Raw genomic sequence first — 16587 nt, 5'->3', positions numbered from 1 at the left:
TTTTCAAAGCACTTTATGTACGTGACCTCATTTGGGCCTCATTACTCTGTGAGGTAAGTATTATTATAGGTGTTAACTATCGTCATTTATCACATGAAAAAACTGAGACTCAGAGAGATGTGGTGAATTACTCATATTTATGTAGTCAGTAAAAATAGAGTCAGGATGAAGGCTGTTTAATAAATGTTTATCTATTCAAGTAAGAGCCGTGGTAACTTGATTAACTTTTACTTAAGGAGAAAATTATGCTTTGGTTTTGATCTTTCCTTTTGATTTTGTTTCTTTCTTAGAAAAACCAAGCCCACCTGAAAAACTTGGAGTGGCAAGTGTTTCTAAAGATAGTGTTTCCCTGATATGGCTCAAGCCAGAGCATGATGGTGGAAGTAGAATTGCACACTATATTGTTGAGGCTTTAGAAAAAGGACAGAAGAACTGGGTGAAATGTGCTGTTGTAAAGACCACTCATCATACTGTTTCCAGTCTGAGAGAAAACTCTGAATATTTCTTCAGAGTGTTCGCTGAAAACCAAGCTGGTATAAGTGATCCAAGAGAACTTCTACTCCCTGTTCTTGTTAAAGACCAACTAGGTAAGCCTAATTAGGTTAAACTAAACTTTGAAACTTTTCTAGGTTGATTTAAATTCATCTCTTTAATTAATTTTTCCTTTGGTCTCACCAAATTTTATTTTTCAGAACCCCCTGAAGTTGATATGACTAACTTCCCAAGTAATACCGTCTATGTCAGGGCAGGTTCCAACCTTAAGGTTGACATTCCAATTTCTGGAAAACCACTTCCCAAAGTGACATTATCCAGAGACGGTGTCCCACTAAAAGCAACCATGAGATTTAATACTGAAATCACTGCTGAAAACCTCACCATTAATCTCAAAGAAAGTGTTGCTACTGATGCTGGAAGGTATGAGATCACAGCTTCCAATGCCAGTGGAACAACAAAAGCTTTTATTAACATTGTCGTGCTGGACAGACCTGGTCCTCCATTAGGCCCTGTTGTTATCAGTGATGTGACCGAAGATAGTGTGATTCTCAAGTGGCAGCCACCAAAGTATGATGGTGGAAGTCAGGTGACCAACTATATTGTCCTTAAGAGAGAAACAAGTACCGCAGTATGGACTGAAGTTTCTGCCACAGTGGCAAGAAGCATGATGAAAGTCATGAAATTGACAACAGGAGAAGAGTATCAGTTCCGCATCAAGGCTGAAAATCGCTTTGGCATCAGCGATCACACAGATTCAGCATGTGTGACTGTTAAGCTCCCATACAGTAAGTTATTATTACAACTTTACATATTTCCTATATCCTTACAATTTGTTTTAGACCAAATGTTTGGAAAGTTTTGTTATTCACCCTTGGGATTTCTCTGTCCATTCAGCAACACCTGGACCACCTTCTACACCATGGGTCACAAATGTCACCCGAGAGAGCATCACCGTTGGTTGGCATGAGCCAGTATCCAATGGAGGTAGTGCAGTAATTGGATACCATCTGGAAATGAAGGACAGAAACAGTGTCTTATGGCAGAAGGTTAATAAAATGGTCATTCGTACAACTCACTTCAAAGTCAGTACAATCAGTGCTGGACTGATTTATGAATTCAGGGTATATGCAGAAAATGCTGCTGGCATTGGAAAAGCAAGTCATCCTTCTGACCCAGTTCTTGCCATTGATGCCTGTGGTAAGTATTTGTAAGACAGCATCTGCCCGGTAGAATTACCCATTGGAAATATTCCTGTACTGCATATCTAGTGTACAAGTGAAACTAATCTTCTTGTATTGGTTTCCACAGAACCTCCAAGAAATGTTCGTGTCACAGATATTTCAAAGACCTCTGTCAACCTTTTGTGGCAGAAACCAGCTTTTGATGGTGGAAGCAAGATAACAGGCTACATAGTAGAGAAACGTGATCTTCCAGATGGTCGGTGGACCAAGGCCAGCTTCACCAATGTCATTGAAACTCAGTTCGTTGTATCTGGCTTAACTCAGAATTCTCAGTATGAATTCCGTGTTTTTGCTAAGAATGCAGTTGGCTCCATTAGCAATCCCTCTGAAGTTGTAGGTCCCATTACATGCATTGATACTTATGGTAAGAATCTTCGTCATTTAAAAGAATTTTTTTTTGTGAATATATACAGGACTGAAAAGCAGTTTGTCTTTTACTAAAACTACATTTCACACCAGTTCATGAAGCATGCTTTACTACTTTGTTTTAATTTTCAAATAGAAAATGACTTAATAATTTCATTATCATGTGAAACCCCTTCATGAGGAAACTGGAACTCAGAGATGTTAAATCAGTTTCCTAGGGTCACACAGCTGGTAGGTGTCTGAGGCAGAATTTGAACCCAGGTTCAAATTTAAGGAATAATATCATTTAAAATGAGTCTATCAGCTGACTGTTTTGGCATACTCACTGGTTGCAAAATTGAATGCTGACAAGATTCACGTGCTCTGCGATACTTATTCGAAAATATGAGAAAGAAATTTATTGCTGTAAATTTGGGCAAATGTACTACCTCCTTATTATACGGAATCAGACCTTTAGAGTTAGAAGCGTTTTAGAGTTCATCTGAGCCCAATTCATTTATTTTAAAGATGATGACAGACCTACCTAAGGAATCCACTGATGTGAAGTGACAAACCTGAAGTCATATAATGTGGTAGAGCAGAATCAGGAAGAGAATTCAGTCTTTTTAACTTGTAGTTCTGCTCTACTCTTAAAGTGCCACCTAATTCTTTATATTCTAATGATGTGGGGGCTGTTTTGGGCCTGAGGGCTAAAAGCTCCTAGTAGCCCCAGTGGGGTTATTAAACACAGAGTAGGTGCTTAAGAAATACTTGTTGATTGACCAATTGTGGACATGTTGATCATGAATGATTAACTTATTTAAGAATATGATGATAGCCCATGACAGTCCTATTGAACTGAAATTACCAGAGCCAGTCAACTTAGTACAGTGTCTATGAGTGCTTAGTTCTGTGGCTAATAAACCTAATTCACCGAGGCAAGCAGCTTTTCTTTGTCCAAAATTTAGACACAGGTAGCCTGGTGCTATGACCAAGATCCCTCTGGCTGTTTGCTTATTTGTTTTCAAGGAAGAAGGAACCCTATAAATAGGAGGTAGCTTGCTGGGAAAAGAAAAAAATAGAGGCAGGAAAGAAAGGAAAGGAGTCAAAGTGCAGATATTGTCCAGTGATAGGATCAAATGTTATACCATCCCCTCTTTCATAGTGAGCTCTGTTCCTACTGGAGGACCTCACTATTTCTGCCTCTATTTTACCAGATTGTAAGGTCATAAAATCATGGGTTTGTAGTTGGAACGAATTCTAGAGTTGCTCTAGCCCAAATTCATCCATTTTACAAATGAGGAAACTGGGTCCCAGACAGATAAGTTCACAAGGTCACATAGATAGTAAGGAACTGGGGTGGGATTTAAATCCAGATTCTGATTGAAAGCCAGTTTTCTTTCCACTGTACTTCACTCCTGCTAAAAGAACTCAGTGTCTGTGCAGTAGGTACAGTGTGTCATTGCAGGTACAAAGAATGGTCAGAGGAAGTCTAGGTTTCTGTATTATATGACAGAATAATATTTGATCAATTTTAATTTTCAGTCTTTCAAATTTTATCTTTATATGGAATAAAACAAACATTTACGTAACATAGTATTTTAAAAAATTATTGCACATGAAACTGCAAATCTCTTATGTACAATTTGCTATTCTTTTTAAATATATAATAAAGTTATCATATAAGCTTCTTTTTTTCTTCCCCCCCAACCTGCCAGAAAGATGGCTACCATTAGACACAAATATGCATATGTATGCAAAATCACAAACCCAGAAACTATATAAACAAAACTATAAAAACTTTTTATACAAATAAAATCAGGTTTAAATAACTGGAGAAATATTAATTGTTCATGGGTAGGCAGGGCCTATATAATGTGACAATTTTACCTAAACCAATTTATATATTCAATGTCATCCAATTTTAATTTTCTAGAAACTATTAGAAATAAAAGAGAAATAAGGCCTTCCCATGCCCACTGGGTTAGTTGCTAAAATGCTGCGTAATAAAAACTAAAAAGTTTGTCTTTTAATTTTTGAAGTGACACATCTGTGTGTATATATACTCAAGCACATATGTATGTATATTTTTTCTTATCTATTTATCTTTCAGGTGCACCTGCAATTGACTTGCCTTTAGAGTATACAGAAGTTGTCAAATATAGAGCTGGAACATCTGTGAAGCTCAGAGCTGGAATCTCTGGTAAACCTGAGCCTACTATCGAATGGTACAAAGATGACAAAGAATTACAAACAAATGCACTATTATCTATTGAAAATACAACAGATCTTGCATCTATCCTCATCAAAGATTCCAGTCGAATCAATAGTGGACACTATGAATTAAAGTTAAGGAATGCCATGGGTTCTGCATCAGCCAGCATCAGAGTGCAGATACTAGGTAGGAGCTACACACCAGCTTCTGTTGTTCTTTACCTTCCTACATATAAGCAATTATAAACTAGGCTGCATATCTTTTAAAATCTTACATATATATATATATATATATATATATATATATATATACATATATACGTATCTCTCATTTTGATTAATAGACAAACCAGGGCCGCCAGGTGGACCAATTGAATTTAAGACTGTCACTGCTGAAAAGATCACTCTCCTTTGGCGGCCTCCAGAAGATGATGGTGGTGCCAAAATAACTCATTATATTGTGGAGAAACGTGAAACAAGCCGAGTTGTATGGTCTATGGTGGCTGAAAATCTGGAAGAGTGCATCATTACCACTACCAAACTAATCAAAGGAAATGAATATATCTTCCGGGTCCGAGGTGTGAACAAGTATGGAATTGGTGACTCGCTGGAGTCTGAGCCTGTTGTAGCTAAGAATGCATTTGGTAAGACACAGTGAAAAAAGATAACTGAAATAAAATGCATGACTTTATAAGTGAGTAGCACATATTTTACTTTTACTAGTTTCCCTTCCCTTTCCAAATATCATGACTTATTCTTGAACAGAGTAGAAGGTAGTAAAAAGAAAAGAAAAGAAAAAACTCAACTAGCATGATTGGTTAGGACTGAAAAATTACTGGGTGATGGAGTTGTTTCAGTTACATTGCTTCTAAAAAACACATTTTTTCTTTCTTTAAATAGTTACACCTGGGCCACCCAGCGTACCAGAAGCGACCATGATTACCAAGAATTCAATGACCGTTGTCTGGAATCGACCAGTTGTAGATGGTGGTAGTGAAGTAAATGGCTACTTCCTTGAAAAACGTGATAAGAAGAGTCTAGGCTGGTTCAAAGTACTTAAAGAAACTATCAGGGACACCAGACAGAAAGTGACAGGACTCACTGAAAATAGTGAATATCAGTTCCGAGTTTGTGCTGTAAATGCAGCTGGTCAAGGTCCATTCTCTGAATCATCTGATTTCTACAAAGCTGCAGATCCTGTTGGTAAGAAAATACACATAAACCATCTCCATATACATAAATCTTTTCTTTGCTAAGAGTGGTTCTTAACATGTGATAAAATCCTGAAACTCATTATGATGGTTCATTACAGATCCACCAGGTCAACCAGCCAAGCTGAGAGTTGTAGATTCAACAAAATCCTCAATTACTCTTAGCTGGAGTAAACCTGTTTATGATGGAGGCAGTCCTGTTACTGGGTACATTGTGGAGATAAAAGAAGGTGATAGTGAAGAATGGACTACTGTCAGTACCAAGGGAGAAATAAGAACAACAGAGTATGTTGTATCTCCTCTGAAACCTGGAGTCAATTATTATTTCCGTGTATGTGCCTTAAATTGTGCTGGACAAGGAGAGCCTATTGAAATGACAGAGCCTGTACAACCGAAAGACATACTTGGTAGGTACCTTACATATTGTTGGTATGTCCTTGACGCGTGCGCACACACACACATACACTTTATTTCTTATTTTATCATAAGTAGCTTTTTCTTAATTCCTTTAAAAATTCTCAATATTGAATATCTTGTTTTATTGTTGTTCTACAGAGGAACCAGAGATTGACTTAGACGTGGCTCTTAGAACTTCCATCATTGCAAAAGCTGGTGAAGATGTACAAATCTTGGTCCCATTTAAAGGGAGACCTCCACCCACTGTCATTTGGAGAAAAGAAGAAAAGAATCTTGGCAGTGATGCCAGATACAGCATTCAGAACACTGACTCATCGTCATTACTCATCATCCCTCAAGTTACAAGAAATGATACAGGAAAATATGTGCTAACAATAGAAAATGGAGTTGGGCAGCCCAAGTCTTCATCTGTGAGTGTTAAAGTACTTGACACACCAGCAGCCTGCCAGAAATTACAAGTTAAACACGTTTCCCGGGGCACTGTCACACTGTTTTGGGAGCCTCCTCTCATTGATGGTGGCTCTCCCATAATAAACTATGTCATTGAAAAGAGAGATGCCACCAAAAGAACCTGGTCTGTCATTTCCCATAAATGCTCCCATACATCCTTTAAGGTAACAGACTTGTCAGAAAAGATTCCTTATTTCTTCAGAGTCCTTGCAGAAAATGAAAATGGAGTAGGGGAACCCTGTGAAACTGCAGAGCCCGTGAAAGCTGCTGAAGTACCAGCTCCCATCCGGGATCTTTCAGTGAAAGATTCAACAAAGACATCCGTTACTTTGCAGTGGTCCAAACCTGACTTTGATGGTGGAAGTGTCATCACAGACTATGTTGTTGAGAGGAAAGGCAAAGGTGAGCAAACATGGTCACATGCCGGCATAAGTAAGACATGTGAGATTGTAGTTGACAACCTTAAAGAGCATTCAGTCCTGGAATTCAGAGTTTCTGCAAAGAATGAGAAAGGACTGAGTGATGGTGTTGTAATTGGACCGATCACCGTGAAACAACTTGTCATTCCACCTGAAGTTGACCTCTCAGAAATTCCTGGAGCACAGATCAGTGTAAGAATTGGTCATAATGTACACCTTGAATTGCCCTACAAAGGAAAACCAAAACCATCTATCAGTTGGCTGAAGGACAGTATGCCGCTGAAAGAAAGCGAACAGGTTCGTTTCAGCAAAACAGAAAACAAAATAACTTTAAGCATCAAAAATGTGCAAAAACAGCATGGTGGAAAGTATGCCGTCATTCTAGATAATGCAGTGTGTAGAAACTCATTTCCCATTACAATCATTACACTTGGCCCCCCATCCAAGCCCAAAGGACCCATCCGATTTGAAGAGATTAAAGCTGACAGTGTTATCATGTCATGGGATGTTCCTGAAGATGACGGAGGAGGAGAGATCACTTGTTACAGCATTGAGAAACGGGAAGCTTCACAAACTAATTGGAAGATGGTGTGTTCTAGTGTTGCTAGGACAACTTTTAAAGTTCCTAACTTAGTTAAAGATGCTGAATACCAGTTTCGAGTTAGAGCAGAAAATCGATATGGAGTAAGCCTGCCACTTGTCTCAACAATTATTGTGGCAAAACATCAGTTCAGAGTACCTGGCCCACCAGGAAAGCCTGTGGTATACAATATAACCTCTGATGGTATGTCAATAACTTGGGATGCACCACCATATGATGGTGGGTCAGAAGTTACTGGATTCTATGTTGAAAAGAAAGAAAGAAATAGCATCCTGTGGCAGAAAGTTAACACAACTTCAATCTCTGGAAGAGAATACAGAGTTATTGGACTTCTTGAGGGTCTTGATTACCAGTTCCGTGTGTATGCTGAGAATTCCGCAGGCTTAAGCTCACCTAGTGACCCAAGCAAATTTACCCTAGCAGTATCTCCAGTAGGTAAGTGACTGAATAATATACAATTTTTTTTCATTGTGTAGCTGTGTTTGTTAGTAATAGAAACAGCTTGATTATTTAGATAACTTGTAACCCAAATGTCTTGCCTCTCCATCTCCATTTGCTTTTAAGGCTATATGGCTACTCATTAGCCTTACAAAGAAGAGGAGATGATACACAAATCAGATTGATATTATTAAAATCAATCAAATATTAAAATCAATTCATTATTAAAATCACGTAGAGATGATAGCTAGGTGGCAGAGTGAAGATTGTGCTAGAACTGGGATTTGGGGAGATCTCTGTTGGAATCTGGCCTTAGCCACTTAGTGGTTACATGAGCCTAAGTAAGTCATCTACCTTCCTCAACCCCACTTTCTTCATCTTCAAAATGGGGACAATAATAGCACCTACTAAATAAAATTATGTTTACAGACAATAAATGCAAATTTCTTTACAAACTTTAGTGATTACTATCATATTAACTATATCAATTAATATGGCTAATAATTATTTATAAGAATAATTTTATAAATAATTTCATTAAAATATTTTTAGACCCACCTGGCACTCCTGACAGCATTGATGTTACCCGGGAAACTATCACACTGAAGTGGAATCCACCATTACGTGATGGAGGCAGTAAGATTGTCGCCTACAGTATCGAGAAACGCCAAGGAAACGATCGTTGGACTAGATGCAACTTTACTGATGTCAGTGAATGTCAGTACACAGTCACAGGACTTAGTTCAGGAGACCGATATGAGTTTAGAATAATTGCAAGAAATGCCGTTGGGACAATCAGCCCCCCTTCACAATCTTCAGGCTACATTATGACAAGAGATGAGAATGGTAAGCACTTTAGTTATTGATGCTGTGTGACTGAGAATAAATCATGTTAATCTGTTTATCAAATAGGGATGCTATTGCTATCTTCCCCCCCCCCCCATCTTCAAAGGCTGCTATGAGGCAAAATGTATTTTTTTCCTCATAGGTAGATGCAAATTTTAAAAAATATATGCCTGTTAATTTCACTGTATCTTCATACAGATAGTATGGAAGTAAAAATGGATGAGTTTTTAGTATTATGATTTCAGCCACTCTGTACAAGAAATAAGACTTTATGGAACTAACAGTTTTCTTTTGCCACTATTATTTGACTGGAGTTATGGAAGTATACTACTATATTCACTGGCATATTTGACCCTAGCTTATGTTTATTTTCAGAAACATATTTAATTAACATAAACATAATTAAAATATTAACATATGTAAATACTACAAAGAAGATTTGCTTAACTTCAAAATGTAAATTGTTTTCAAAACCTTAGCCAGCAGTCTCTAAAAAATTCATTTTTATTTGTACTCAATAAATAACAAAATAGTAATGAAGATTGATAAAATGCAAATGATTGTTTTTTATTTTACTAGTTAGCCGTATTTTCAAAACACTTTCCTAGTATTGTTGTACTCCATAAGTTAAAAAAAAAATTTCAGGTTTTATAATCTAGTATTACTCCAGTGAATGATATTTTAGTGAAATAAACCAAATGAAGGAGCTAATTTTGTTTTCTTTTCTCTTGTATAGTTCCTCCAAGAGTAGAATTTGGTCCCGAATATTTTGCTGGTCTTGTTATTAAGGCTGGAGAGAACCTAAGAATCAAGGCTTTGATAACGGGTCGGCCAGTACCTCGGGTAACTTGGTATAAAAATGGACAAGAGATTGAAAAGAAAATGCATGCAGAAATAACAGATGTCCTTGGATCCAGCAGTCTCTTTGTGAGGGACGCCAATCGCGACCATAGTGGTGTATACACTGTTGAAGCCAAAAACTCATCAGGCACTACAAAAGAAGACCTTACTGTGAAAGTACAAGGTACTTATAAAAGCACATTCTTAATTTTACAACTCATGTAGTGCACTTTGTATTTTGAAATGCCTATTTCTATTCTAAATGTAAAAAGCAAATAGTAACTCTAACCATAATACCTTTTTCCTTTATAGATACACCAGGAAAAATAGTTGGGCCAATAAGATTCACTAACATAACTGGAGAGAAGATGACGCTGTGGTGGGATGCTCCACTGAATGATGGTTGTTCTCCTATAACTCACTACATGATTGAAAAACGAGAAACCAGCAGGCTTGCATGGGCACTCATTGAGGATAAGTGTGAAGGCCAGAGTTACACTGCAATTAAATTAATAAATGGCAATGAATATCAATTCCGTGTTTCTGCAGTTAACAGAATTGGTGTTGGCAGACCACTTGATTCTGACCCAGTGGTTGCCCAAATACAATACAGTAAGTTTTCTCTTTTTTTTACTTAAGACTAAGATATGAAATAGCAATCCACTTTTCTAGCATGGGTGTCTAACTGATTTTTCATTCTGTAGCTGTTCCAGATGCACCTGGTATTCCAGAGCCTAGCAACATAACTGGCAACAGCATTACACTCACGTGGGCCAGGCCAGAATCAGATGGTGGCAATGATATCCACCACTACATTCTTGAAAGGCGAGAAAAGAAGAGCACGCGGTGGGTAAAAGTAATCAGCAAACGCCCAATTGCTGAGACCAGATACAAAGTTACTGGACTGACTGAAGGCAATGAATATGAATTCCATGTCATGGCTGAAAATGCCGCAGGGGTAGGACCTTCAAGTGGCATTTCAAGATTGATTAAATGTAGAGAGCCCGTGAGCCCACCAGGAGCTCCCTCTGTGGTCAAAGTGACAGATACATCGAAGACAACTGTGAGCTTAGAATGGGCCAAACCAGTTTTTGATGGTGGGATGGAAATAATTGGCTACATCATTGAGATGTGCAAGGCAGACCTAGGAGACTGGCAGAAGGTCAATGCCGAAGCATGTGTCAAAACAAGATATACCGTCACCGATTTGGAAGCAGGTGAAAAATACAAATTCCGAGTTAGTGCTGTCAATGGAGCTGGCAAAGGGGAAAGCTGTGAGGTGTCTGGTACAGTTCAGGCTGTTGACAGACTAACGCCACCTGAACTTGATATTGATGCCAACTTCAAACAAACTCATATTGTTAGAGCAGGAGCCAGCATTCGTCTGTTCATTGCCTACAGTGGCAGACCCACTCCTACTGCAGTATGGAGTAAACCAGATTCTAACCTTAATATTCGAGCTGACATTCACATAACAGACTCCTTCAGCACCCTCACTGTGGAGAACTGCAATAGAAATGATGCTGGTAAATATACCTTCTCTTTGGAAAACAGCAGTGGAAGTAAATCTATAACATTCACTGTCAAGGTACTAGACTCTCCTGGTCCACCTGGTCCTATTACCTTCAAGGATGTAACCAGAGGGTCTGTTACATTAATGTGGGATGCACCCATCCTTGATGGTGGTGCCCGAATCCATCATTATGTGGTGGAAAAACGAGAAGCAAGTCGTCGTAGCTGGCAAGTAGTCAGTGAAAAATGCACTCGCCAGATCTTCAAGGTCACTGACCTCTTAGAAGGAGTCCCCCACTACTTCCGTGTTTCCGCAGAAAATGAGTATGGCATTGGTGAACCATATGAAATGCCAGAACCAATTGTTGCCACAGAAGAACCTGCTCCACCTAAGAGACTTGATATCGTTGATACGAGCAAATCCTCAGCAGTGTTAGCTTGGCTTAAACCTGATCATGATGGAGGAAGCCGGATCACCAGTTACCTTCTTGAAATGAGACAGAAGGGCTCTCAGTTCTGGGTTGAAGCTGGTCACACAAAGCAGCTTACTTTTACAGTGGAACACCTCGTAGAAAACACAGAATATGAATTCCGTGTGAAGGCCAAGAACGATGCAGGCTACAGTGAACCCCGGGAAGCCTTCTGTTCTGTCATTATCAAAGAGCCTCAGATTGAACCTACTGCAGATCTCAGTGGAATTACTAACCAGATCATAACGTGCAAAGCTGGAAGCCCTTTTACCATTGACATACCAATCAGTGGGCGCCCAGCTCCCAAAGTAACATGGAAACTTGAGGAGATGAGACTTAAAGAGACTGATAGAATGACTATCAAGACAACAAAAGATAGAACCACACTCAGTGTTAAAGAGAGCATGAGAGGGGACTCTGGACGTTACTATTTGACCCTTGAGAATACCGCAGGGGTAAAAACCTTTATAGTCACTGTCATTGTCATTGGAAGGCCAGGTCCAGTTACTGGCCCTATTGAAGTCTCCTCTGTCTCTGCCGAGTCATGTGTCCTGTCATGGACTGAACCTAAGGATGATGGTGGCACTGATATCACTAATTACATAGTTGAAAAACGTGAGTCTGGGACAACAGCTTGGCAGCTTGTAAATTCCAGTGTCAAACGTACCCAGATTAAAGTAACCCACCTCACGAAATACAAGGAATACTCTTTCCGCATCAGTTCAGAAAACAGATTTGGTGTCAGCAAACCTCTGGAATCAGCACCAATAGTTGCTGAGCATCCATTTGGTAAGGAAAATAAATATAATTCCTGAAAATGTGAATGTTAACCATGGGCTGTTTTTTTTTCTGAACTGAGTTCCAAATGTAACTATTTTTTCTGTATTGTTTTTTATGTAGTCCCTCCAAGTGCACCTACCAGACCTGAGGTCTACTTTGTGTCTGCAAATGCCATGTCTATCCGTTGGGAAGAACCATACCATGATGGTGGCAGCAAAATCATTGGATACTGGGTTGAGAGGAAAGAACGTAACACCATTCTTTGGGTGAAGGAAAACAAAGTGCCTTGCTTAGAATGCAACTTCAAAGTAACTGGCTTGGTGGAAGGTCTGGAATACCAGTTCAGAACTTATGCACTAAATGCAGCAGGTGTTAGCAAAGCTAGTGAAGCTTCAAGACCTATGGTAGCTCAAAACCCAGTTGGTAAGTGTCACATTAGAAGGGTCTTTGATTTTTTTTTCCGGGAGTCGCAGAACAATGTTTAACCTTGTTTTCATACCTCTTCCAGATCCACCAGGAAGACCAGAGGTAACAGATGTCACTAGGTCTACAGTGTCACTGAGCTGGTCTGCACCAGTTTATGACGGAGGCAGCAAAGTTATAGGCTACATTGTAGAACGGAAGCCAGTCAGTGAAGTAGGAGATGGTCGTTGGCTAAAGTGCAACTACACCATAGTATCTGAGAATTTCTTCACTGTGACAGCTCTGAGTGAAGGAGACACCTATGAATTCCGTGTATTAGCCAAGAACGCAGCTGGTGTCATTAGTAAAGGGTCAGAATCCACGGGTCCTGTCACTTGCAGAGATGAATATTGTAAGAAAAAGTCAAGTGCCTTCTTTAGCTTACCACAACTTGAATTACAAGTTATCAAATACTTACTTGGATCTGTTTTATTTTTTGACAGCACCTCCCAAAGCTGAATTGGATGCTAGATTGCAGGGAGATATTGTAACTATCAGAGCTGGATCTGATCTTGTTCTCGATGCAGCAGTTGGTGGTAAACCTGAGCCCAAAATTATCTGGACCAAAGGAGACAAAGAATTAGACCTCTGTGAAAAGGTCTCTTTGCAGCATACCAGAAAACGAGCCACTGCTATAATCAAATTCTGTGATAGAAGTGACAGTGGAAAATATACATTAACTGTGAAGAATGCCAGTGGAACCAAAACTGTGTCTGTCATGGTCAAAGTACTTGGTAAGTATTTCCCAGTTTAATATGCATACTTTTATTATACTGAAATTTCCACCATGGAATATTATTTCCAGCAAAATGTAAGTTCTTTGAGGGCAGGGACTTGCATGGCAGTGCCCAGCATAGAGTAGACTCTTAAGTAATGCTTGCTGATTAATTCATTGTATGTCATTGTGCCTTTTTTTTTCTCAGATTCTCCTGGTCCATGTGGAAACCTCACTATCAGCAGAGTAACAGAAGAGAAATGCACTCTAGCCTGGACCCTCCCTCAAGAAGATGGAGGTGCAGAAATAACTCACTACATTGTGGAAAGACGTGAAACAAGCAGACTCAACTGGGTTATTGTTGAGGGAGAATGTCCAACTTTATCACATGTGGTCACCAGACTGATCAAGAACAATGAATACATATTCCGTGTGAGGGCAGTCAACAAATATGGCCCAGGTGTACCTGTAGAAGCAGGACCCATGGTTGCTAGAAATTCGTTCAGTGAGTATTGATTTTTTTTTTTTTTTTGGGCCATCATTCAGGACTTTCTGGTACAAATTCATTGGGGTCAAGGGGAAGATGGGTGGTAGGCAGTCATGGAAATACCACCGTATTTCATGCAAAACTAATTGTTTCTTTTTTATAAAACCATGAACAGCTATTCCATCACCACCTGGTATGCCTGAAGAAATGGGTGCTGGCAAAGAGCATGTCATCATTCAGTGGCAAAAGCCAGAATCTGATGGTGGCAATGAGATTAACAACTACCTTGTTGACAAACGTGAAAAGAAGAGTCTGCGCTGGACTCGGGTCAATAAAGATTATACTGTTTACGACACCAGACTCAAAGTGACTGGCTTAATGGAAGGCTGTGAATACCAGTTCCGGGTCACAGCAGTAAATGCTGCTGGTAACAGTGAGCCTAGTGAAGCTTCCAACTTCATCTTATGCAAGGAACCTTCATGTAAGTTACAAGAAGTACCTATTAGCTCCTGTTGAACAAGGCATTCGTTGTTTCAGAGAACTCATAGAAAGTAATGTTACCCCAAAAGGTGTGAACCTTAACTATTACCCATGTTAAATAACTATAAATTTCAATTATTCTACTACTTAATGAGTCAAAAGATTGATAATAGTTCTAAGAATAGTTGCAGTTTTCCTCTCTATGAGAAACCTAAGATACCCTTGCCATGTATTTAGTGTAGTGTAGCTGAGTAGGGAATGATAACTATGTTCTGGAAATCCCCCTGGAAATGAATAATCCATTATTGTAAGGATGATTTTTTTTTTCATTGTGAAAAGGAAAAAAGAAAAGGTCCCCTTAAGGGACTTTTTAAGCAAGCTGAAGGGGCGGGGGGTACTATTAATTACTTATATGCGAAATCATTTTCACATTAGTAAGGCAAAAGTAATAACCTAACTATCAGTGACTGAGATGGAAACAAAATTCTTATTCTTAGTGTGAGGCCACATTCTTCCTACCATCTTTGGAAGCACACAGGTAAAGCAGCAGTTGAACCCTGAGATAAAACTTTTGTTTTTTCAAGTGAAGAGGAAGTAATAGAGAAATAATTTGCTAATGGTTTGCTAATTTGCTAAAAAAAAAAAAAAAAAAAAGTTAATTGAAAAAAATGCTTTAAAGATCTAAGGCATCAGAGCTGAGCAAGTTGATTTTCTATAAGGAAAAGGAAAAAATAGATGTCATAGAAAATTAATTCTGCAATTCATTAAGAGTCAAAGACAATAAACAGGTGCTTTCCTCAGAAAAAACTGTGGGTGCCCTAACACCCAGAAGAGGCTGAAATAGGCAGTACGGATTAAAGGATAAAGCTAAGGCAGCAAGGTATTTCCAATGCAGTATTTTTTAAGATAATAGAAGGCCTTAAAACTGTGCCCTTCTAAGAATTCCCTTCCTCCTTTTCTGCTACTTTGCTGCCCTCATTATACAAGCAGAAAGGGACAATGTAAGACTGAGGATCATTTCCTTCTTTTGCTCTTCTGAGTTGTCATGACCAAATAATCCATCTCCAAAAAGCCTGGCAATGAGCCTTTTTGCCCTTAGTCTGGTGCTTGGGAAGCAGTCAGTATGTCACCAGGTCCAACATCCCAAAGTTTATGCTCCATTGCCACATGTAGCTTTTGATACCCCTGCATCACCTTCATGCCATGATGAGGCATGACCCTTTAAAAACTCACATAACCATCCAATATGAAACTAAAAGTGACCAGAGGATGTGGCTATAAAAATTCATCATGTACACTGATAGTATCTGACATTATGAGTTACAAATCCCAAGAGTTTCATATAACATCTCTGCTCTTTTCTTCCAAAGATACTCCTGGACCACCTTCTGCTCCAAGAGTTGTAGACACAACCAAATTCAGCATTAGCCTGGCGTGGACAAAACCAATGTACGATGGTGGTGCTGACATCATAGGCTATGTCCTTGAAATGAAAGAAAAAGAAGCTGAGCAGTGGTACAGAGTGCATACAAATGCTACCATAAGAAACCCTGAATTCACTGTCCCAGATCTTAAAACTGGCCAGAAATACTGTTTCAGAGTTGCTGCCGTAAATGTAAATGGCATGAGTGAATACAGTGAATCAACTGCTGAAATTGAACCTGTAGAAAGACTAGGTATTTATAATCTAACTCTTTAATGGAATTGTTTGTTCTCCAAGTGGCTTGCAAATTAATTCATTTTGGTATTTGTCTTCCAGAAATTCCAGATCTTGAGCTTGCAGATGATCTGAAGAAAACTGTTACTGTCAGAGCTGGAGTTTCTTTGCGCCTTATGGTATCTGTATCAGGAAGGCCACCTCCTGTCATTACATGGAGCAAAAAGGGCATTGATCTTGCAAGTCGAGCAATTATTGACACTACTGAAAGCTATACTTTGCTTATTGTTGACAAAGCTAACCGGTATGATGCTGGAAAATATACCATTGAAGCAGAAAATCAATCTGGCAAAAAATCAGCAACAGTCCTTGTTAAAGTGTATGGTAAGCATGTCTTTTGAACTGACTTGATCTTTGAGTATCTTTTTAATGTTCTCTTGAAGAATGTCCCTGACCTACTTACTCTCTTTATACAAAAAAATAAAAAAGGAAAGATAAAATCATCAC

The 16587-nt window shown here is 38.9% G+C and overlaps 1 protein-coding gene across 50 annotated transcripts in view; it reads left to right on the top strand.

Annotated features, from left to right (window-relative positions):
• TTN (titin) overlaps window positions 1-16587 on the top strand; it is a 325993-nt gene that overhangs the window by 291338 nt on the left and 18068 nt on the right. For all 50 annotated transcript variants that reach the window (XM_072612482.1, XM_072612462.1, XM_072612461.1 and 47 more), the window contains 20 exons: window positions 291-587; window positions 693-1280; window positions 1390-1692; window positions 1804-2100; window positions 4195-4482; window positions 4640-4939; window positions 5196-5498; window positions 5608-5913; window positions 6062-7828; window positions 8384-8677; window positions 9414-9701; window positions 9830-10129; window positions 10222-12288; window positions 12400-12702; window positions 12788-13093; window positions 13185-13475; window positions 13665-13961; window positions 14119-14424; window positions 15794-16099; window positions 16183-16464. In XM_072612482.1, coding sequence (XP_072468583.1) covers window positions 291-587; window positions 693-1280; window positions 1390-1692; window positions 1804-2100; window positions 4195-4482; window positions 4640-4939; window positions 5196-5498; window positions 5608-5913; window positions 6062-7828; window positions 8384-8677; window positions 9414-9701; window positions 9830-10129; window positions 10222-12288; window positions 12400-12702; window positions 12788-13093; window positions 13185-13475; window positions 13665-13961; window positions 14119-14424; window positions 15794-16099; window positions 16183-16464 — 9489 coding nt within the window. The remainder of the gene's footprint in view (window positions 1-290; window positions 588-692; window positions 1281-1389; window positions 1693-1803; window positions 2101-4194; window positions 4483-4639; window positions 4940-5195; window positions 5499-5607; window positions 5914-6061; window positions 7829-8383; window positions 8678-9413; window positions 9702-9829; window positions 10130-10221; window positions 12289-12399; window positions 12703-12787; window positions 13094-13184; window positions 13476-13664; window positions 13962-14118; window positions 14425-15793; window positions 16100-16182; window positions 16465-16587) is intronic.

This window comes from Notamacropus eugenii, chromosome 5 (assembly GCF_028372415.1).
Source record: "Notamacropus eugenii isolate mMacEug1 chromosome 5, mMacEug1.pri_v2, whole genome shotgun sequence".
Lineage (NCBI taxonomy): Eukaryota > Metazoa > Chordata > Mammalia > Diprotodontia > Macropodidae > Notamacropus > Notamacropus eugenii.
The sequence above is the reverse complement of the archived record's forward strand: the minus strand, read 5'-3'. Positions and strand labels throughout refer to the sequence as shown.